Consider the following 25230-nt stretch of genomic DNA (forward strand, 5'->3'; position numbering starts at 1 on the left):
GTGACAACAAGGACAAGTTTCAAAAGATGTACATTAAGAGATACAAACACATCCAGGAGTAAAGGCACCACACTGGCAAATATGCAAAAAATAAATCATAAGCCTAAAAGAAGGCGATATCTTAATCCTTAAAAATAACTGAGAAAATCATCATAAAAATGTTAAGGATTTTCTCAACTCTTTCTCTGGCCTTAAATTTAGTAGTTTCTAGAATTAAAGAATTTGAAAAAAAGAGTTCATTGACTTTAAAGCTGGAAATGAGGCTAAAATTACAGCCTATCATACATGCTAAGGGCAGTAAAAATAACAAACAAGGAAAGTTTTCAAATGCTTGAGTTGCAAGAGAACAGATTTTGGCAGCATGCTATCAATCTAGACTTAAGTAACCTAATATTTAGTAATGGCTTTTATTTTCTTTTCACAGACGATGTTAATTAGTTTGCAGCAACTATAAAGAAATTCATCATAAGAAAATATTTACCCTAAATAAACAGCTTTATGAAGGGAGCAAAGAGGACAAGCATTCTGATTATTCAATATTAAGTAACTGAATACAGTACATAAAACATGAAGGTATGTTAATTAATGAATTTAACAAAAAGGAAAAAACTTTCACAAATTATTTGTTCTCAATCGAATTAAGTTATGATAAAAGTGACACTTCAAGCCTTTGAGAAACTCACAAAGAAATGCACAAATAAATACCACTTTTCACTGATTAGACTGGCAAAGGTTAAAATATTGGTTAATACAGGGTATGGGAAAATAGATATGCTCAAAAACTGCTAAAAAGAATATTAAGTAGTATGATCTCATTTGCAATATATGTCAGAAATTAAAGTGCCCGTCTCCATTGACCCAGCAATCCACTGCTACAAATTATCCTAAAGACGCTCTCACACAATCACAACGATATAGTTAAGAATATTTACTGCAGCATTGCTCATATAAGCAAAAAAAGTGAGGTTTATCCTAGTGTCTATCAATAAGAAAACAGTTATATTACATGTAGTGCAAATACCAAGAAATGTCCAAGCTACATTGGTAAACAGAGAACAATGCAGATACTTCGGTAACTTACGGGGAGTACAGTGGTGAGCAAGAGAAGGGAGTTTTACTTCTTATTTTGAATATTTCCGTACCATTTGCTCACAAGCATGTGTGACTTTCACATAAAAAATAAAGGTCTGAAAACACTGAATGTACTCAGCAATAGATTTGGAAAAGGTTGAATGTACATGGTGCAATCTCATCTAGAGTGAGACACAGATAATTTTATTAATTAAAAAGTTTTCTTTTTTACAGTACAGCAAAGGACAGCACAGCCATAGTGCTACTAAAGAAACAGAAGCACAGAAAGGTTAATTTGGAAATTAAGGAAATTAAGTTAATATAAGACATTCATAAATAACTTCAAACCCTTGGATTCAGGAATTCTGCAAAATGAAAAAGCTCAGTAGCAGCTGGCTGGTCAAATACTGAGTTCAAACTGAAGAGGAAGAGTCTGAAACTGACGTATAACCATCAGCCTCTGAGAAGAGAAAACTGGTCTGAAAGTTCTTAGAGACACATAAGTCAAGCAACCTCAAGGTTAAATTTCTCTGAATATTCAAATTTTATGAACAAAAAAACTCAATACACTTCACATCCAGGATGAAGTAAAAGAAATAATCGAGGTCCTACACTCAATAAGAACCTGTGTCCAAGAAAATCTTTGCAGGGAGATGGAGAGAACAGCATGAGATGAGGTCAATGCCCAACTCTGTGTTCAACCTTTATGGTAGAAGTGGCAGAGAGGAAAAGTAATAAATTGATCCCAGTGGGGAAGAACCTCTCCTTGCTCTGGATTTGCTAGAAGGCAGTAAAGCTTCCGGCATAAAAATCCCCCTGGTGACTACGGCAGCCAACTCAACTAGCCGAATGTCAAACCAGGAAGAAGAAAACTAGTGCAAAATGCTTTACCATTTTTTTTAGTTTCATTTCTTAAGAAAATATATTATTTATATAAATTACATATCTATAACGATAAAACAAAATCTTTAAAAATACTTCTCAGCAAACAGCCAGCTTCCTAAGCTATAGGAATCGAGAATGTTACCACAATTTCAGACTATGATTCAATTTCTTCCTCCACTTCATCAATTTTTACCCTTAGGAAAATGAGAAAAAGTTTTCTTCACCTCTTAAGAGATCTGACCAATCTTCATAACATTCTACTTTGTATTAGTCTAACACATTTTTTAAAATCTTTAAATTAAGAAATAACTAGTACAGACTCACAAAGAGAATACTATTAGTAGCGAACACTCCAATTTCCATAACATGGATTAATGCCTTCATTTAGAAAGAGTAATCAAAATCAACACTGACACTCGATCTTCCTTAAGGTACGGACCGAGAACATTGCTTTACTAGCCACTGTATTCCAACTGGAATGAAATTTGAGTTGGAGGATAATTCACTTCTCTTTCTAAAATGCCTATACTGCTACCACTGGACAGCCTTCCCTGGCTCTTTCCCACCGTCCAACAGCAACTGAAGTGCCAATACCTTCATCCCTTCCAGCCAGTATTCTGAACCCCTATTTGTCAGAGAGAGAGCTTTGTTGGTTGTGCTGTGTTTAACAACCACTAAGCACACACAGTCTTCTGGCCCTGCACCACTAAGATAAGGAAGACACGGATGTTATCCACCTTCAAGGAGCTCACAGCCTAAGGGAAAAGACAGACTACTGCAGTATGGCCAGGTCTTGCTCAAAGGACAAAATGATACTTGAGAAGGACTATTTCAGGAGATAAGCTGACAACCAGGAGAGAGGACACTGGCAGCTGGGGAGGCAAGGGGTTGAGGAAGAGTGACAAAATACACACAGAACTAAAACTAAGAATATGAACACCATACCTAGCTTACTGAGCTAATTCTAGGTATTCTGGAATAGCTGCAGTGAGATCATCAGATGCCAGGTTATGAGTTTATGCCTTATTGTGCAGGTGGTAAGAGACAATGAAGGAGATGACTAGAGGAAGGAAAGCAGTGCAGAAAGTTGGCAAGTGAGATCAGAGACTTGGAGAATATGATAAATAAAATCATAGAGAAAACATAAAAAGTCTATACTGTATTCATATAATGGAATATTACTCAGCAATAAAAAAATAATGAACCACTGATAATAAAAACATGGAGGAAACTGAAAAGCAGTATGTTGAATGAAAAAAAGCCAGATACAAAAGAGTACATATTATATTACATAATTCTGTGTATATAAAGTTCAAGAACAGGCAAAACTAATCTACGCTGACAGAATTCAGAAAGATGCTTACCTTAGGGGAAAGTCTATTGGATTAGGAATGAAAAAGCAAGAGGAACCTTCTAGACAGTAACAGTGTTCTACATCTTGAATTACATGGTGGTTATACATATGAACATATATGTAAAAACTCATTCAGCTTTATAAATTTTACTATACGTAAGTTTTCACTTAATAAAAATGTAAATTATACCTTAGCCAAAAAAAGAAAAATGTATATATCATTGTGGCAGAGTAAAATCAGAGTAAGTTAAACCAGTTTCTTCCCATGAGCAATATTTAACTTACAGGAAATCAGAATAAACATTCTAATAGACATTGCATATTCAACTAGCAAGCAAAATCACTAGAAGACTTTACGTACAAAAAGTCTGGATTCTTCACCTCTTCAGAAAGACACATAGGTAAGTGTTCCTTGTAATAAAGGCTGTGAAAGTAAACTTTCTAAAGAAAAAGAAATAGCTCACTATTAACCAAAAAAATAAAAATGTTACAGACAGCAGCACCTACCTCGTGGGAGACACTATAAAGTAGTGAGGCAGGAGAAGCACCTAACACAATCCGCGTTCTCCAAACTACCGCTGTGATCATCACCACATAACAGCAATAAAAGGAAAACTTTTCTTTAAACGATGCCTAAACCACTTACTGAGAATATACTATTTAATTGCACATCACACAACTACAGCACTTCTCATCCTGGGTGCTTTTTTTTAAAAACACTGAGCTCAGCAAGTTTTTGACAGTTGAAACATCTACGTTACAGAAAGACTCAAATTAACTACAATTTAATCAAACTATTCTTCTTAATCTACTTATATCCTGAAGCCATGTTCACTTACCAATAGACAGTAAATTTATCTTTTTATATTTCAACAGTTTATATTATTAAAAAGCATCCTTTCACATAACAGACCAAAAGTACATGATCATAATTCAATTTTCTAAAGGTCAGTAGTTTAAAAACATTAAAACGAATCAGAATGCTAAATTGGAGAAGTAATTCAGTAGAGATACAAAAAAAATTAAAACAATCATTTACAATCCTGAACATTATATTAACATAAAGAAGTCACAATTTGGCAATTTTAAACATTTGTGGAAATGCTTTGTTAATGAAAATAATAAAGTAAAATTCACAAAAGCAAAGGCTACCAGGTACTACAATCCACTAGGAAGGGAGCACTGAATCAACCTAGCAAACCTCTCACTGAACTGGCTTCCGAGTGGCTAAACCAAACACCAACTTGATTTTCTAACGTGTTTAACAGCTGCTAGAAACTGCATACTTAAGTTAATTGCAACGTGTAAGAAGGAAAACCAAGAATTTAGTTCCACACTTTGATAGCTGTATTTTTACTTTCACCAAATCAATTGGACCAAGGGGATCAAAAAGTCAGTTCTCTGTATTTCAATGCATGTTAATGATTGATTTTGGACTTGAAGGCACACTTTTCAAACATAATTTTTTGTATTATTCCTACTTTGATATGTAATATTTAACAAAGTCATCTTCTACTTACCTAGATTTTGTCTTATTAACATCTCGCTGCAAGAACAATCTCATTCGAAATTAAATCAAACCTGAAAGAATACATGTAAAAACAATCATTTAGTTTTTTGCATCAGGTATGAATAAATACATTTATGATATACTATTCTTTTAAGTTAAAAACTGTAAATTAAATTATTTTCTTGATGTAATATCTATTTTAAAAAGCATTCAACTAAAATATGATAATTTCAACCTTCAGGAAATTATTGTTAAGTTCCATTTTTTTGAGGAACAATAATTCTATTCAAGTGAGAACAAACTTTCTAGTTCATTAATTTTAATAAATTTTCATTAATTTTAATAGTATGGCAATAGCAATAATTAAAATCAGTATATGTTAATAAAACATACACTTCTATCTAGATCAGCGTTTATCTAATATTATTACATACATATCAAAAAATACACCAAAAGGCTGAAGAAAAAAAACAGCATGAGATGGCATAAAAGTTTATAACAGTAGCTAAAGCAATGGCCAACATGGATTAAGTTCTTACTAAACACCTGGGAAGATTATTCTAGAGAACAGTGAATATTGATACTCTCCTGCTTCCTCAATTCAATCTTCAATCTAGTCTAATGTGACCTCTACCCCAAAACTTGACTGAAAATTTACTAGTCAAAAATCAAGCTACCACTAATTTTATCACATTCCACAAATTCTGAAACCCAATATATCCTACCCTAAATTCGACACATCACCTTCTGCCTCTTCCTGAAACCAGCCTATTACTCTTCTGAATTTTTATTCTCGAAAAATGGCAACATCATACCTATTACAATTTTCACCTACATTACTATAACTGGTCTATTTCCAGACTTGCTATCACTTCAAATTCATCCTTCCCAAAACCATGTAAGTAACCACTCTGCAGTGGCTACCCTGAAGACGTCACCTCTATCGTTCAAGTCCTTCAGCAGCCCTCCGTCATCTCAGCCTCGTCTGCCCACCCCCAGTCCTCACCCTCACGCTCACGGTGTTTCTGCTCTGCTAAACCCCTCAGCTCCCGCAGGAGCCCCTCTGCTCCCTCAGCTGCCACGCCTTTTCACAGGGTTAGCTGTATCTACTCTCTCTCGCTCCATAATTTGGCTAACACCTCTCTACTAGTTTTTCAATATTTAGCTCAGTCACCCTGGCAGATCCTTCTGTAATTTCTTCAGCTATGTACAGCAACTAGTGACAGCTCTTCACCAGTTGTTAACTTGGGTGCCTTCCGAGCTACAGTGTGGAAACACTGAGGAGAAGAATTCACTTCTCTCGCTTCAGCACTGTTACAGGAGAGCACACGGTAAAGGCCTAACAACGTAGGTGGAACGGAAGATTAGAAATTTTGCGTTGTATCCCCAAATGCACACGTGGATATAGAAGAGAAGTAAGCAGAAGTCAGGCTAATGAGCTTGAATCACATTTTAAAGGACTTGAGAAAAACATTCGTGTCACTTCTGGATCACATTACTTTATAAAATGGCTCCACCTAAGTAAAAATACAACTGGCAAACATCGGCCCAGTGCAATCTTTTACTGAGTAAATGAATTAATTCCACTGATTATCAGTACCAAGACTTTGCTACTAAATGTCTGTAACCCTACAGAAAACAAAGTTTGTGGATGATAAATCCTAGACTAATTTAAGTTATAGAACTAAGCAGAAAAACACTGGAAAGGTGGTGTGGTTTTAGCATTAGCAATGCCAGTAATCTAGAATGTGGTTCTCCAGCCTCATGTGCCTCAGTCACCCAGGGGGCTCGCTACGCACAGAAGACTAGGCCCTGACCCTCAGAGCTCCGAGTCGGCGGGTCTAGGACTGCAGCTTGATAACCTGCATTTCTGGTAAGTTCTTAAGGTGCTGCTGCTACTCCTGGAACCACTCACTGAGAGCCACAGACGTGGGTTTTCTAATGTCTAGGAGACATGAGAATATTCTGCCACCACCTTCTCCCACCCAGAACTGGATACTGAGCCCTATTACAGACTGAACTATAAATCACAGTGAGACCACGGAAGTCTGCCGTGAGCTGCTCGGGTGAGAGGCTGAAGACAGCCCTGCCAGAATCCACACCCGAATCCCTCGAACCTGTGAACTTTACATGGGGGGAGGGGGGAGTGTCTCTGCAGAGGGGATTAAGGTAAAGATTTTGAGATGGAGAGACTGTCCTAGACTATCTGGCGGGGGCCTAAATATAATCACATGTACTCTTATAAAGGAGAAAGGAGAAATCCTTATACAGGAGACATGGAGAATTCTGACCACATGCAGAGGAGGTGAATACAGAGCAGGAAGAGATTTGAAGACACTGGCCTTGAAAACTGCAGCCACACCAGGAGTATGAGCAGCTGCCAGAACCAGGACAAGGCAAGGAACAGGTTCTTCTCTGGAGCCTCTGAAGACAGAGCAGCACTGCTGACACCTTGACTTCTGCCTCGTGATACTGATTTCAGGCTTCTGGCTTCCAAAACTGTGAGAGAATGAAAGTTTCTGTTGTTTTAAGCAACCTAGTTTTGTAATAATTCATTACAGCAGCCTAGGAAACTAACATACTGATAATGGCAGGTTCTCTAGGAGAGAAGTTAGAAGCACTACATAAAGGATATTAAGGACTGAGCTGTGTCCCCATACAGTTCATATGCTGAAGCCCTGACTTCCAGTGTAACTCTGTTTGTAGGTGGGGCCTATAAGGAGGCGAGTTAAGATTAAATGGGGTCACAGGTGTGGGGTCCTAATCCAGTATGACTGGTGTCCTTGCAAGAAGAGAAACAGACACCAGGGATGCAGGCACAGAGGGAAGGTCACGTGAGGACACGGTAAGAAGATCACCATCTGCAAGGAGAGAGGCCTCAGGGGAAGCTAAACCTAACTTCCAAATCTTAGATTTCTAGCCTCCAGAACTATATAGATCTCTACTGTTTAAGACACCTAAGTCGGTGCATTTTTTACCATAGCAGCTCTAGCAGACTATACAAAAGGATATACATGTTTGCACAACAACGTCGACGTACTTAATGCCACTGAACATTTTAAAACGTTTTAAAGTGTTAAATTTCATTATACGCATAGTTTATCACAATAAATAAAAGCATATACAAATATTACACACATAAAACTTTGACTTCACCTATTTAATTTTTTATCTTGCTCTGCTCATAATTATATTTCAAAGTCTGGAAAAAAATCTCACTTTTAATTGTATCTATTCCCCAAAGAGACAAACCAGGCCATTTTAAACACGCTTTTTTAAAGGGGGATTTTATAAGAAAATTTGATAGAAAGTTTTTCAATTCATACCTAAAAAGTATAATATAATTAGGATATTGTTTAGGTGAGTAATGGGAGGGGGATACAGAAAAGACAAAAACCCTTAAACTGACACAGCTGGTTTTACCGCAAAAGGTACATTATAAGAGAAAACTGCAAACTAAAGTGTCAAATATATCCTCCCCAACACTCATAATCCCGGTCTAATCATGAGAAAAACATCAGACAAACTTCAACAGAGAAAGATCCTGCAATGCCACCTAACCAGTACTCTTCAACACCGTCAAGGTCATCAAAACACAGACTTGAGGGGCCTACGGAGGGATGACAACTAAGTGTACAGCAGTGTCCTCAATGGGGTCCTGGGAGAGAACAAGAACATCTGGTAAAAACTAAGGAAATCTGAATAAACTAGGATCTTTAGTTAAAAGCACTGTGACAGTACTGGTTCGCTAATCGTACCACCTGTACCAGGCTGATGTTAAGATGTGAGTAGCAGAGAACACAGAGTGTGCACGGGGGGGGGGGGGGGGGTATAGAACTCTTTGTACTATTCTGCTCAAATTTTCTATAAATCTAAAAATTTCTAAAAAGTACTATTTCCATTTTTCAAGTATTTTAAGTATATTGAAGAGACATGAACATATTTTAGAAAATGAAACTGACTAACTAGAAAAGGCTTCAGAATTAAACCCCAAAGTGCAGATAACACATCAAAAATTCATACGAAGTAGGCCACATAACAAGTCTTAATAAATTTAAGGCTGAAATTACACAAACTATTCTCTGATCACAATGGACTGAAACTAGAAATCAACAGCAAAAGTAAAACAGAAAAACTCACAAATATAAGGAAATTAAACAACTCACTCAAACAACAAATGGGTCAAAGAAGAAATCACAAGGGAATTTAGAAAATATTAGGAGACAAATAAATATGAAAACACAACATACCAAAACTAATGGGATACAGTGACAGCAGTACTAAGTAGGAAGTTTACATGCTTATATTAAAAAAGACCTTAACAACTGAAGTTTATACCTGAAGGAACCAGCAAAATAAGAACCAAACCAAAAGTTAGCACAAGGAAGGAAATAATAAAGAATAAAGCAGAGATAAAATAAAGAGCAGAAAAAATAATAGGAAAAAAATCAATAAAACCAAGTGTTGGTTTTTTGAAAAGATCAACAAAATTGACAAATCCTTAGCTAGACTAAGAAAATTCAAGAAACCGCCAATAAAATAACAAATGAAAGAAGGGACATTATAATGAATGCCAAAAGATTATAAGAGATTACTATGAACAACTATCTGCCAACAAATTGGATAACCTAGAAGAAATGGATAAACTCCTAGAAACACACAACCTAAGACTGAATCATGAAGTACTAAAAAAAATCTGAGCAAACATGTAACTAGGTAAGGACACTGAAACAGTGATCAAAACCCTCTCAACAAAGAAAAGAACCAGATGGCTTCACTGGATAATCCTGCTAAATATTTAAAGAATCCTCTTCAAACTCTTCTAAAAAACTGAAGATAAAAGAACACGGGCAAATTCATTTTATGAGATCAGCATTCCCCTGAAACCAAAGTCAAAGACACAACAAGAAAACTACAGACAAATCTCCCTAATGAGTATTAGCAAAAATCTTCAACAAAATACTAGCAAACTAGAGTCATTAGCACATCAAAAGAATTATACTCACCATGACCAAGTTGGATTTATTCCTGGAATGCAAGGATGGTTTGACAAATAAAAATCAATTAATGTAATACATCATATTAGCATATGAAAGAACAGAAACTACATGATCACTCAATTGATGGAGAAAAAGCATTTCACAAAATTCAACACCATTTCATGATAAACATTCAATAAACTAGAAATAGAAGGAAATCACTTCAACAAAATAAAAACAATATGAGAAAAGCTCATAGTTAATACCACACTCAGTAGTGAAAGACTGAAAGCGTTTCCTCTAATAGCAAAAAGATAAGGATGCTCACACTTGCTACTTCTACTCAACACAGTACTGGAAGTACGAGCCAGTGCAATTAGACAGGAAGAAGAAATAAAAGGCACACAAATTGGAAAAGAAGAAGTAATATTACCTGTTTGCTGATAACATGATCTTACAAGTAGAAAATCCCAAAGATTCCTAAAAAAATGTTAAAACTAATAAATGGTTTCAGCTAAACTGCAGGATATGAAGCCAACACACCAAAAGTCAGTTGTTTCTACATACTAATAATGAACAACATGGAAAACAAAATTATGAAAACAATCCCATTTACAATAGTATCAAAAAGAATAAAAACTTAGGAATAAACCAAGGTGGCAAAAGATTTCTACATGGAAAACTAGAAATCAAAGAAATTAAAGAAGGAAAAATAAATAAAAAGACATCCCATGTGCACAAACTGGAAGACTTGATATTGTTAAAATGTCCATACTACTCAAAGCAATTTACAGATGCAATGCAATGCCTATTAAAATTCCAGTGGTATTTTTTGCAGAAGTTGGAAAAAACCATCCTCAAATTCATATGGAATCTCAAGGGATGCTGAATAGCCAAAACAATCTTGATAAAAGAAAAAGATGCCTCACACTTCCTCATGTCAAAACATATTATAAAACAACAGTAAGAAAGTCAGTTTAGTACCAACATAAAGCCAGACATATAAATCAATGGAACAGAAGAGAGAGCCAGAAATAAACCTATGCACATGTGGTCAAATGATTTTCGACAAGGGTGCCAAGACTACACAATGCGTAAAGGACAGTCTCTTCAACAAGTGCTAGGAAAACTGGATCAAAACATACAAAAGAATTAAGTTGGATCTTTACCTAACATCACATTACAAAATTAACTCAAAATAAATAGGAAACCTAAACATGAGAGCTACAACTACGTAAAACCCTGAGAAGAAATCAGGCAAAAAGCTTCATGACCTTAAGTTTGGCATTGATTTCTTGGATATGACACCAAACGTAGAGACAATAAAAGCAAAAATAGACAATCAGGACTACCTTAAATTTAAAAACTCCTCTGTATCAATCAACAGAGTGAAAAGGTAATCTACAAAATGGGAGAAAATTTTTTCAAATCATGTATCTGATAATTATCCAAAATATATATATATAACATTTACAACTCAACAACAAAAAATAAAAATAAATAACCCAATTTAGAAATGGACAAAAGATGTGAATAGACGAAGTATCCAAAAAAGATATACCAATGTCCAGCAAGAATATGAAAAGATGCTTAACATCGCTAATCATAAGAAAAACTCAAATCAAAACCACAAGGAATATCATTTCACACCCCAACAGAATGGTCACTATCAAAAGGACAGAAAGTAACAAGTGCTGGAAAGGATACAATCAACTAGAACTCTTGTGCAGCATAGGTGAGAATATAAAATGGTGCAATTATGAAAATAGTATGGCAGTTCCTCAAGAAATTAAAAATAAAATTACCATATGATCCAGTAATCTCAGTTGTGTATATGTCCAAAATAATTCAAAGTAGGATCTCAAAGAGATATTTATAGACCCATGTTCCTTGCAGTATTATTCATAGTAGCCAAAAGCAACCTGAATGTTCATCAACAGGTAACTGGATAAAGGAAATGTGGCATACACACAAAACGGAGCATTTTGTAGCTTTTAAAAAAGAAGGAAGTCCTGTTACATGCTACATCATGGCTGAACTTGAGGACATTATGCTAAGTGAAATAAGCCAATTACAAAATGACAAATATTGTATGATTCTACTCATATAAAGTATCTAACAATCAAAATAACAGAAAAAGAGAGTAGAAAGGTGACTGCCAGGGGTTAAGGATCAGGGCGGGGGGAGCTGAAATTAGTGTTTAATAGCACAGAGTTTCAGTTTTGCAAAGTAAAAAGTTCTAGAGACCTGTTGCACAATGCAAATACCCTTAACACTACTGAACTGTACAGCTGAAGATGGTTAAGACTGTGTATTTAATGTTAGGTATTTACAACTTTAAAAAATAAAGAAATATCAAGAAAAAATACATACAAGGGCCAAAATGGAACAACAAGAATTGAATTTGCCCTCCACCTGAAAAGCCTAAGAAACCAGAAAATACGTATGAAATGATAATTTTCAGATATCAGGCAGTCACTGATGGTGAACCCTAAAAGACAACCAAATAAGGTGAGCTTTCCAACAATCCCAACTTGCCACCTAAACAAAGTACAGCCCTCCACCTGGGGAAGAGGTACCCAAGTAGAGTCTGATGATCTCCCTGAAGTGAGGAGACTGAGCTGTAAGTCCAATGAAGCCATGACAGCTGCAGACCGCAGGGCAGAACCCCGGAGAGAAGACGACTGCACAGAGCCAGAGCACCTGTAAGCACCCAGCAGCGCAATGATCAGAGCAAGCCTGTGAGGAAACTGCCCAAGACCAGGGAAAGAGCCACCCCAGAAGACAAGAGGGATTCTTGCCCTCATCTCACACAAAGCCAGAAGTAATGCCTGTTCCCTTCAGAAAGAGTGTAAAACCTCTTAATTCAGGCAGCACTGGCTACAGCACTGGCTAGACTAACTACTGTTTGAAAGACAGACCCCAAAGGAGAATGAAGCTCAGGAGGGAAGAATTACAAACTGGTACAAGGAAACTACCGGGGGTAATAAATATATTCATGATCTTGTTCGTGGTGACAGCTTCCTGAGTGTATACATATCTCAAAACCTATCATAGTGTACACTTTAAATATGTGTATTTCACTACATGTCAATTATATCCCAATGGCTTTATTTTTAAAACCTCAATTACAACAAAACAACCCAATTATAAAATGGGCACAAGATTTTAAGCAGCACTTCACCAAAGATACACAAATGACAAGTAAGTAAATGAAAATAGTATCATTTGTCATTAGGGAAGTGCAAATTAAAACCACAATGAGTTATCCCACACAACTACAAGAACGGCTACAATTAGTAAGACTGGCCATACCAAGTGTTGGTGAACATGTAACTGAAACTCTCATACACTCATAGAGGAAGATAAAATGGTACAATCACTTTGTAAAACAGTTTCAGCATTTCTTAAAATGTCAAACATACACCTACTACATGATCCCGTCATTCCACTCCTAGGTATTTACCCAAAGAAATGAAAGCATATGATCACACAAAGGCTGACATACAAATGATCATCTTTATGTGAAATAACCAAAAGCCAAGGGGAAAAAAATGTCCAACAACATATGAATCCTTAAATAGTACCTCTACAGTGCAATAAGCACAACTGAGCTAATGATACATGCAACACAGGTGAATCTGAAAACACTCATGCTGAGTGAAAAAAAAATGCAGACAAAGATTTCACACTGCATGGTTTCATCTACATAAAATTCTAGAAAGTTCAAATGATTCTATAAATGACAGAAAGCAGATCAGTTATTGCCTGGGCATCAGGGGAGGAGTAATACATAGAAAAGGATTGCAAAGGGGCACAAGGAAACTTTTGAGGGTGAAGGATATGTTTATTATCTTGTAATGATTTCATGGAGGTATACAGATATCAAATCTGTTAAAATTGCACACTTTAAACATGTGTGATTTATTATATATCAATTGTACTTCAATAAATCTGTTTTTAAAAATCACAATATGCAAAGAATAATAAGCAGAGAAAAAATAGTTAAATCTCAAGTTAAGAATGTTAGTACGATAATAAAAGACACATCAAAAAAAATTGTCATTTACACTCAAAAGAGTAAAGGTACAAATTAATCATCTATCAACACCTGCGGCTGGTACTACAACTGGCACTACAATATTCCTATGACTGGTAACCAAATGCATAAACAATGCCTCTAAACATCTCATCAGACACATCCCATGAAACAAGTGTAACAAGTCATCTGGACTACTGGATGGATCAGTGTATTTAATTTGTGACTTACACTTGTCACAATTTCTGTTTTTAGATAATTCCTACTGAAACATAATGGGGCTCAACCTTGAACAAAATAACATCAAAAATTAATTGTACAGCACAAATCAAAAAGTCCATCTGCAATAACACTAATTCTGCACCACCTCATTACTCTCACACACTTAGCAGTGAGGCTCTGCAGTTTCTCCTATCAGGAGGCAGAGTCTTTCCCCAGCCTTTAACTCTGGGCTTGACCTTATAAGGAAGATCAATAGAACACAGCAGATGTCAACAGTCTGCCAGTTCCGAGCTCAGCTTCAAGAGATCATATATGGTTCTGCTCTCAGGGACTCCTGCCACTACCACGAGAGCAAGCCCACTCTAATCTGCTGGAGGACAAAAGGACCACCCAGATGTCCCACTCCAGGCCGCCCGGCAGAACTCAGCCACGAGCAGCAGAGCCACCTTCCTGACCTGCTGCTGAATGCAGGCTTACGAATGAGCCCAGCCAGAACCAGAAATACTGCCTGACTCACAGACACGTTCTAGCATAAATGTTTTACACTAAGTTTAGAGTAATTTATTACACAGCAATAACTAACTGATACAGCACCTCTATCTTAAAGATACCACAGTATTCTCATCCGTAGAAGGAGTTATTTTAGATTAACAGTTGATCTAGGTCTCAACTTTGAAGACAAGGGGAAAAAAGACATAGAAGTCTCCTTTATTAACAGTGACTCTAGAAAACATGTGTCACAGTTTGTCAATCTCAGAGATATAAAGTCTCAGCAAAATCATTTAGCAAGTAATGTTACCAGTCAACTACAATTTCTCATGAAATTTCGTTGCGAGATAGCTTTGCTAGGTTCAACAATACAATGAAGTTTTTCAGGATTTGCCATATTTTTATGAAAACTGTTTTAGAGCAATCTGCTACCTTGCCTAACATTTTTTCTATTTACGTTAACGGCATTTTCCTTTAATGAAACACTTTTACTGAACAATTAAAGTGGCACCAATCCCAGGCCCCTGGACCGAGGGATGAATAAGTGACACCCAGGCTGAGGAGCACCTGTGCTCCCGGCCATTGCAACTTGACTGCGGATGGGCATGGAGCCTAGACTGGGAAACCTGGAAGCCTCAGGATGTTCGCAAGGACTATGGGTAGAAGTACACTTGTCAGTGGAAATAACAGTGATGAAAATGACACAGATCACAGCAGCCAGCGACCATCCTGGCCGCCTCTCGGAGATAATGTATTTCGGAGTGAAGCCACCACGGAAGAAAATCAAAGCCAAGAGACAGAGGTATTATCCTAATGCCATCACATGTATCCACTGATTCAAACTTGTCTAAGATAACCGCAGTAAGAGCAGAATAGGTAATACTTACCAACCCACTCATCGAAGCCTACTTAAACTCTGCAAAATATTAAAAACCACCTATTTGAAGGCATCAAAAAGCTAACACAACAGCAAAGACCGACTGGGCCAACATCTAAGACATGATGGAGACCTACAGATATAATCCCAGCACCTGAGGATGCTTCTGACTTGGGGATGTTGGCCAATCCAGATGAGGCAGCTGAGAAACCGATAATTATTTCTGACATCACTGTAGAGCCAGGCGGATCAAGCAGAGAATGCAAGATTTAGAACCGTGAGAACCATACTAAAAGCTGACCACTATTTCAGTTGATATCTTTAAAGTATTAATCTCTAGTGAACTTTTATTAGTTCTGTCAAAAAAAAAAAAAAAGTACTTGCATAAATTGCAGCCCTACCTGAAGACATTTAGGTGGCCAAAAAAAGAAAACTTTTCAATCGCTATAATTTAATTAAGGTAATCCCAGACTGCTGAAGACCCCAGGTGTGGCAGAAGCAAACGAAAATTAGCTCTAGAGAAAGACAGCATCACCATAGGGCTCAGAATTTAGGCATGGAGAAGCAGCTGGAAAGTTTACATGAAGATAGCATGGCAGTGAGAGAACCAAAAAAGGAATGTAACAAAAGTTCTGAATATAAACTTGTTTGTTTGTGTTTGTTTTTGGTTTTGGGGGGGGGAGTAATTAGGTTTATTATTCTTTTTTACTTACTTACCTTAATGGAGGTACCGGGGATTGAACCCAGGACCTCATGCATGCACACGTGCACTCTACCACCGAGCTATACCATCCCCTCCAAAAATTCAGAGTATACACTTTACCCAAACCACCAGATGACTGATAAACCACGTATGCACAGAGAAGAAATGAAAGAGTTGAGGGGAAAAAGTTGACAGAGGCCAGAGAGAAAGCTACACTCGAACAACAGTGCTTTCTTGGCAGTCTGATGCTTTTTCAAGAGAGTACATTAAACTGTGCAGTTTGGGCAACCAGAAACTGAGGTCCTACAGGGTTGAAGTGTCAGAGAGGATAGAATTCAAGCCTAGCAGAAGAAAACAGATGGAAATCAGTAGGATTTCTAGAGGCAAGAAAACCACAAGGGAAGCTTCAAAATCTAACTATAAACTTAACCCAAGAATTCTCAGGGTAACATTAACAGATCCAGTCACTAAAAGGTGTTCATAATGACCAGTTTTCAAGCAAAAACCACATACTATGCAAAGAAACAGGAAACTGTGATCCACACTCAGGGAAAAAAGGGATGTTAACATATTAATTCTGGGTACCTTGAATGTAGGAGTTAGCATATAAAGAATTCAAAGCAGCTATTTTAAGTATGTTACAAGAATTAAAAGAAAATACATTTGAAGTTGACAGAAACTATAAAAAAGAACAAGCTGATAAATAAATAAAATAAAAATTCACCAAAAGGAGGTGATTAGAGATGACAGAAGAAAGGACTGATAAGCTTGAAGTTATTAGGGCAATAAAACTGGCCAATCCAAAGAACAAAAAGTAAATGACTAAAGAAAAATAAAGAGTCTGAGAGAGCACTAGGACAGTATCAGGCAGTAGAAAATAGATGTAACCCAGCTCACACAAATGTCCAAGATGTGAGAGGAGAGAAGAGTGAAAGAAGGTACAAAATAGTCTTTGTTGAAGAAATAATGGACGAAAACGTCTCAAATTTGGTAGAAAACACTAACTTACAGACCCAAGAATCTCAAGAAATCCAAGCAGGATCAGCACGAAGAACCACTTCTATATATATATCATAGCCAAGCTATTAAAGGCCAAAGAAAAAACTAAGGGTAGCCAGAGAAAAATGACTGTTATATATGAGAAATGACAATACAAGTATGGCTGAATTACCACCAGAAAAAAATGGATACTGGAACATCTTCTATATCCAGTGATACTATTCTTCAAAAACGAAAAAATATATATTCAGTAAAACAAAAATTAGACTTGTGGCCATCAGACAAAACCAACAGAGTTTAAAAAAAAAATGGGGGAAGGGGAAAAGTAATACAAATAGTTAATCCAAAAGATGGCAAGAAAAGTGAGAAAAAGAATACACAGTCAGAATAAATAGAAAGCACACAATAAGATCAATAGCCAGTAATATTGTAAAACCTAAATGCATTTTATGTTATAAAAGACTAAGAGTGTTAGACGGGGCTGAAAGTGAAAACTATGATACGGGGTATACACAAAACAGTTGTTCTAAAACATAAAGGCACAAAAACTTTAAATAAAAGGCTGGGGGAGAATATAAACCACACAAACTCTAGCTGTAAGACAGCTTGTGTAGCTACTTACTAACAATAAAGGCAGACTTCAAAGCAAAAAGCATTACCAAAAATAACAAGAAACAACAATCATGAAAGGTTCAACTCATCAGAAACATGGAACCATACATAAATGAAAAATGGACAGCACACAAGAAAGACAAATCCACAACAACAGAAGATTCTAACGTATCTCTCTAATTGAACCAGCATGCAGAAATTAAGCTGGTGGAGATGCAGAAGTTTTGAAAAACATGATTAACAAAACCGACTTAACAGACACATATAAATACTGCACACAAAAAGCTACAAAATACATTCTTTTTTCAGATACACACAAAATATTGACAAAATCTGGTCAATAAACATATTAAAAGGTACTCAATCAAATCTAGAATCAGGGAAATAGAATATAAAACCACTGTGAAATACCACTATACGCCCTCTAGTATGACTAAAATTAAATATTAACAATACAAAGTGCTGGTGAAGATGAAGTGCAAAAGGAACTCTGTTGATGAATACAAACAGTTACAAACACTTTGGGAGAGACATTTTTGAATACCTTCTAAAACTGAACACAAACACTCTAAAATCAAGCTATTAAACTGCTAGGTAGTTACTAAGTATAAATGCGTGCATGTGCGCACTAGGAGACACGTACACGTAAATGCACAGCATTATTTGTAAAAGCCTGAAGATGAAAACTCAAATTTCCATCAAAATTACAACGAATAAACTGTGGGATATTCATATACCGCACAGCAACAAAAATGAATGAACTACAGTTATATGTAATAATAGAAATAGATCTCAGAAAGAATGCTGGAAAAGCCAGGATCCATTTATAAAAATTTCATTAACAGAAAAAATATCAAACATGTGTTTTTAATAGTAAAAATATAAAGCAAAAAAGAGACTACCAGAAAAGGTAGGATGGTAGTCTCCTAACGAAGGAGAGATTTGACGGGGAAGAAGCAGAGTGGAGGATCTAGCAATGTTTTCATTTTGAACACAAAGGTGGTTAACAGGTATCACTTTTGAGTACTTAAGTTGTACATTTTTTCCATTCACCATTCTGAGTATTTTTTCCACACTAAAAATGTTTCAAAACTAAAAATATAAACTTTCCCCCAAGTAAGGCACCAGCATTATCCTATAGTATTCTCTTGTTTATATTTTTATTAAAGTTATAAAAGTACATATTTTAAAAATCAATAGCACTACTGAAGTCTCCCCCTCCCCACCATTTCTAAACAATAGTTATTTCATTTTTCATTTTGGATCTGATTACTTCTATTATAAGAAAATGACTTATCCTCTTATATCCCTCTGTAACCTTCCAAAATTATACTAGAGCCCCACATGAGGATTGCTAATTGACTTTTTGACAAAGTGTAAAACTAATTCAATGGAGAAAAAAGTCTCTTCAACACATGGTGCTGGAGCAACTAGATATACGCAGAGGGAAAAAAAACACTGACTTAAATCTCACACTACACCAATGTTAATTCAAAGTGGATTATAGTTTTCCATGTAAAATGTAATACTAGTAACCTTGCAGAAGACAGAAAGAAAAATCAGGATCTAAAGATAAAGCATTCTTAGAAATAACAAAAGCATGATCCTTAAAAGGAAAAATTTGATAAACTGGACTTCATCAAAATGAAAATCTGTTACTCTGTAAAAGCTCCTGTGAAGAGGATTAAAAAGCAAGTGACGGACTTGGAGAAAACATGTGCCAACTACATACCTGACAAAAGACTCATATACAAAATATGAAAGAACTTTGAAAACTCAACAGTAAAACATCAGCAAAAATATCAAAATAAGGACATTTGAAAATCATCTCCATAAAGGCAACAAGAACACTGACAAAAGCAAAGTCAACATGTTTCAAACTCTAGATATTAACCAAACGCTTGCAAGAATCTGGAGAGTTTATCCAGGAAAGATGGCTGAATCCTGATGAGACCAGCAAACTTTGTGGCATTTATTTTGCCCTATTCCCATCCCCCAACCCTAACTCCATAGTAGATTTGAAAGCCAACAGTCCACAAGTCTGGTGAAAACCAGCAGGCTGGCAGTTACAGGAGGCGGGCAGAAGAGGGTGACACCTCCTTCACTACACAGAGGATTGTCAGTATTTGACATATCTGGTGGTTTCCTGGAAGAATTCACTCCCAAAGCTATCTTAAATTTGACCTAAGAGCAAAAAAAAGCCTCTTCCCCAAGGGCCTTTTTCAAGAAACAACTGGAAGTAATTGTATCCTGTTACAACTGACTGAGGCCGTGGAAAACAGTTGAGACAAACACGCTAACCAAAAAGCTTAAAAAGAAAACCTGAGGCTTAGAAAAGCTCCAATATATTCCTGAGACTCTAAATAGTCAAATGCATGCCTAGAGAAGGGCACTTGCCCTGGGTTGTGCACATGCCGGGAAAGGCCTGAGAAGGCCCTTAAGCACTCACTTCTGGCTAAACTGGAATCTCTGCACAACAGGGAACGAAGCGAAAGGCAAAGTTACAAATTTCCTGGCTGAGTACTGAAGGTGTGCTCCAAAACACACACACACACACACACACACACACACACACACACACACACACACAGAGCCTCTCAACAAAGACTTGGAGACTTAATGGTTGCAGGTATTTAAGAAATCACTGTACAATTATTGGCTGACCACTAAGCTAACTGAGTAGAGAGACTTCAGTGGCCACACATGACAAAGAATACATATTTTACAGGATTAGTTCTGAAAAACCAATAAACAAAAAACAACAAACAGTAACAACAAGTAGTTCTGGGGAGGTGAGAATATCTAGTCATCAGAGCTGCTACATTATTTAAAATGTAGTTTTCAACAAAAAAAGACAAGACATTAAAAAATGAAAGTATGGCTCAAAAACAAAAAAAAGAGGCAGTCAAAAGAAATTGCCTCTGAGGAAACTCAGACATTGGACTTAGTAAACAAAGTTATAAATCAGTTATACTAAATATGTTCTAAGAACTAAAGGAAATCCACGTCCAAAGAACTAAAGGACAGTATGAGATGCATGTCACACAAGCATAAAATATCAGTAAGAAGACAGAAATCATGAAAAAGAACAAAAAAATTCTGGAGTTTAAAAGTACAATAATGAAAATGAAAAATTCACTACAAGGTTTCAGCAGCAGTGTGAGCAGACAGAAGAAAGAATCAGTGAATCTGAAGATATGCCAGTTAAGATTAATGTACTCTAAGAAGCAGAAAGAAAAAAAAAAGTAAAAAATAAAAAAAAGTCTAATATAGCTGAGGGATATCATTAAGAATACCAACACACAATGGGAGTCCCAGAAGAAAGGAGAAAAAGGGACAAAAAGAATATCTGAATAAATAATGAATCATAATTACCCCATATTTGATGAAAAACATTAAACACCCAAAAGCTCAAGGAATCACAAATAGGACAAACTCAAAGAGACCCACACCTAGATACAATATAATCAATCTGTCCAAAAACAAGAGAATTCTGAAAGAAGCCAAGAGATAAGCAACGCATCATACAGAGATCCTCAATAAAATTAACAGCTGATTTCACATCAGAAGCCACAAAGGCCAGAAAACAATGGGAAGTCATATTGGAAGTACCGAAAAATTAAGATTGTCAACCAAGAATTCAGCAACTACTTTTCAAAAATGAAAGAGAAATTAAGACGTTTAACAGAGAAACAAAAATGGAAAGAACTGGTTGCAAGCATATCTGCTATTCAAGAAATACTAAAGGGTGTCCCTCAAGCTGAAATGAAAGGATGGTCGACAGCAATGCAAATATACCTGACAAAATAAAAAGCACGGTAAGGGTAACTTGGTAAGTATACATAAAAGACAGTGTAATTTTAAAATTTGTGACTTTTTTCTCCTATCAGATTTAAAAGACAGAAAGACATAATTTGCATGAATATAATAACACAAATGAAGAGGAAGGATTAGAGGTATATAGGAGCAAAAAAAATTTTTTTTTTTTTGAAATTAAGTTGATATTAACCTGAAGCAAACTGAAACAAAGTTACTAATTGTAATGCCCACAGCACCACTGGAAAATGAAATATACATATATATAGTGAAAAAAAGGAATTTAAATGGTAGTAGAAAATAAGCTGTTTAGCACAAAGGGAAGCAATAATCAAAGAATAAAGGAACAACAGAATAAATATTAAGACATACAGGAAACAAACAGCAAAATCAAATACATAAATTCTACCTTATCAGCAATTACATTAAGTGCAAATTAACGGGGCATTTCAATCAAAATCAGAGATTTGCCAGAATGGGTAAAAAATCACAATCCAACTATATGCCGCTTAAAAGAGACATACTTTAAATTCAGACACTTTTTAGATGCAAAAAAATTTAAAGGAAAAGGATAGACAAAGATATACAGTGCTAACAATAACTAAAAGACAGCTGGACTGGCTATATCCTTATAAGACATTAAGGAACCAAAAAATCATTCCTAGAGAATAAGGAGGCTGTTTTATAATAATAAAAGCCTCAATCCACCAAAAATAATGTATAAATTATGAACATATACACCCCTAACGAAGCCTCAAGGTAGATGAAGCACATACTTACAAAACTGAAAGGAGAAACAAACAAAAATAGTTGGAGGCTTCTATGCCTCACTTTTTCAATAATGGATAGAGCCAGACAGAAGACTCACAAGGAAATAAAAGATCTGAACACTATAAACTAATCTGACCTAACAGACATCCACAGAACACTCAACAAGAGCAGGACACACTTTCTTCTCCAGTGCGCATGGAACATTCTCCAGTACAGACCATATGTTAGGCCATAAAACAAGCCTCAATAAATTTTAAAGGAATCAATCATATAAAGTATGTTCTCCAACCACGAAACTAGAAATTAGTAACAAAAGAAAAATTTGGAAAATTAACAAATATGTGGAAATAAAGTAAAAACTCCTATTCAATACCTCAAAGAAGAAATCACACGGGGAATTTTAAAATATGTTGAGAACAAAAACACAACACACTAAAACTGATGGGATGAAGTGAAAGAAGAGTTTAAAGGGAAAATTATAACTATGTATGCCTACATTGAAAGAGCTATCAAATCAATAACCTAACCATCAATCTTAAGAAATCAGAAAAAGAGCAAATTAAACCCAAAGCAGCCAGAAGGAAGGAAATAATAAAGATAACAGCAGAAGTGAAACAGAATTTTAAAAAGAAAGAAAGAAAGAAAGAAAGAAAGAAAGAAAGAAAGAAAGAAAGAAAGAAAGAAAGAAAGAAAGAAAAATCAATGAAACCAAAATGATTCTTTGAAAATATCAACAAAATTGACAAACCTTCAGCTAGGAGCTGTCTGAAAAAAGAAAGAAATTACATGCATCCCTTGTTTCATTGAGCATCACAGATACTGTGTTTTTTTTAACAAATGGAAGGTCTGTAGCAACTCTGCACCAAGCAAGTCAATCAGCACCATTTTTCCAGCAGCATTTGCTCACTTCGTGTTTCTGTGCCACATTTTGGTAATTCTTACAATATTTCAAACTTCTTCATTATCATTGTACTTGTTATGGTGACCTGTCATCAGTTATCTTTGATGTTACTACTGTAATTGTTTTGGGGCACCACCAAAAACCACGCCCATATAGGATGGTGAACTTAATAAACATTGTGTGTTCTGAGTCCACTGACTATTCCCCCAACTCCCTCCCTCTCATCAGGTCTTCCTACTCCCTGAAATGCAACAACATTCAAATTAGGCCAGTTAATAATCCTACCATAGCCTCAAAGTGTTGAAGTGAAAGGAGAAGTCACAACTGATGTGGCAAATTTCACTGCTGTCTTAAGAAAATGCCACTGCCACTCCAACCTTCAGCAACCAACCACCCTAATAAACTAGCGGCCGTCAAATTCAAGGCAAGATCCTCTACCAGCAAAAAGATTACAACATGCTGAAGGTTCAGATGATAGTTGGCATTTTTTAATAATTAAGTATTTTTAATTAAAGTATGTACATTATTTTTTAAGACATAACACTGTTACACAATTAATGGACTTCAGTACAGCATAAATTTAACTCTTATATGCACTGGGAAACCAAAAAATTCATTTGATTCACTTTATTGTGGTTGTCAGGAACCAAACCTGCAGTATCTCAAGGTATTTCTGTATTATAATCATGAATGAAAAAGGTATCATGACTACTGGCTTTATAATTTAAAAAAAAAAAAAAGATTATAAGTGTACATTAAAAACAATTGTACAGCAACAAATTAAATAATCTAGCTGAAAAAGACAAATTCTTAGGGAAAAAAACTATCCAGAACTGATTCGAGAAGACACAGGAAATCTGGAATAGACCTATGACAAGAGATTGAGGAAGTAATGAAAAAACTTCCCACAAGGAAGGCCAGGACCAGATGGCCTCTCTGGTGGAATCTACCTTTCAACCAGGCATTTGAAGAATTTACGCCAACCCTTCTCAAACACAGGAAAAGAAAACTACAGGTAAGTATCCCTTATGAACAAAGTCACAAAAATCCTTTCCGTATCGTGTTTCAAAAGACATACCACCTAGATTCCTTTGTTCCTCCTGATGAACTGACTTCTCTTCAGACCCGCTGCACAGCCACCTTCCTTACATCCCCTTGTACTAAATCGAATTTCCTGGTTCCCTCCTCTTTTTGATTTATCCAATCATTCTGATAGAGTTCATGGCCTCCAGTAACTTCCTGAGATACAATGCATTTGAAGTAAATATTCTAACAACCTCATGTTTCACATTTTTAGCCTACATTTAACAGTTTGGGAAAATACAGAACTAGAAGCTTGGAAAAATTTTTCCTTCAGGATTCCGAGGCATTAATTCATTATCGATTATTTTCCAATGTTATTGCTCCTAATCTCTTTTACGTGCTCCAGAACCAAAAGCTTTTGGGATCTTCCATTTATTTCTGACGTCTGAAATTCCATCATGATGTACTTTAACGTGGTTCTTTTTTTTTTCCCCAGCCACTAAGCTGTGCATGCTGAGTCCTCTCCATGTGGAAATTCAAGTTTTTTATTCAATTATTCTTAAATAATTTCCTCCCTTTTGTTTCCCATTCTGTAATTCTGATTTTTCACATGTCAAATTTGCCAAGTGTGATTCTTTACTTTTCTTTTCTCCTACTTGACATTCTTTTGTCCTGCTTTGTGGAAGATTTTCTCAATTTTATCTCATAACCTTCTACTAGAAATTTAATATCCTAAATTTCTAACTCGTCTATTAAGTATTTCATATTCTCAATGTCTAAGAGCTCATGTTTGTTTTCTGAGGACTGCTTTTTATGGTATCCTTTCTTGTTTCAAAGATAAAATTATCCCCTTCCTTACAAAGATATCAATAACTTATAAAAGAAGTTTTCTTCTTGAATCGTTTCTATTTCCTTCTTCTCTTTCTTATTGTGGTTATCCTAAAATGTTTCATGATCCTTAATCTCTTATTTTAAAATG

At 35.9% G+C, this 25230-nt stretch overlaps 1 protein-coding gene across 17 annotated transcripts in view; it reads right to left on the reverse strand.

Annotated features, from left to right (window-relative positions):
- The window catches only part of ZNF644 (zinc finger protein 644), a 98737-nt gene that overhangs the window by 60442 nt on the left and 13065 nt on the right, over positions 1 to 25230 (reverse strand). For 8 of the 17 annotated variants that reach the window (XM_074369901.1, XM_074369903.1, XM_074369900.1 and 5 more), the window contains 2 exons: positions 7163 to 7319; positions 4831 to 4891 (listed from right to left, as the gene is read on the reverse strand). The exons of 1 other annotated variant lie outside the window; for it this stretch is intronic. In XM_074369901.1, coding sequence (XP_074226002.1) covers positions 4831 to 4874 — 44 coding nt within the window. In that variant the 5' untranslated portion in view covers positions 4875 to 4891; positions 7163 to 7319. Of the gene's footprint in view, positions 1 to 4830; positions 4892 to 7162; positions 7320 to 25230 lie in introns of those variants that run through there. 8 more of the 17 variants (XM_074369904.1, XM_074369913.1, XM_074369909.1 and 5 more) reach the window with 1 other exon arrangement.

The sequence above is a fragment of the Camelus bactrianus genome, chromosome 9, assembly GCF_048773025.1.
Source record: "Camelus bactrianus isolate YW-2024 breed Bactrian camel chromosome 9, ASM4877302v1, whole genome shotgun sequence".
NCBI lineage: Eukaryota > Metazoa > Chordata > Mammalia > Artiodactyla > Camelidae > Camelus > Camelus bactrianus.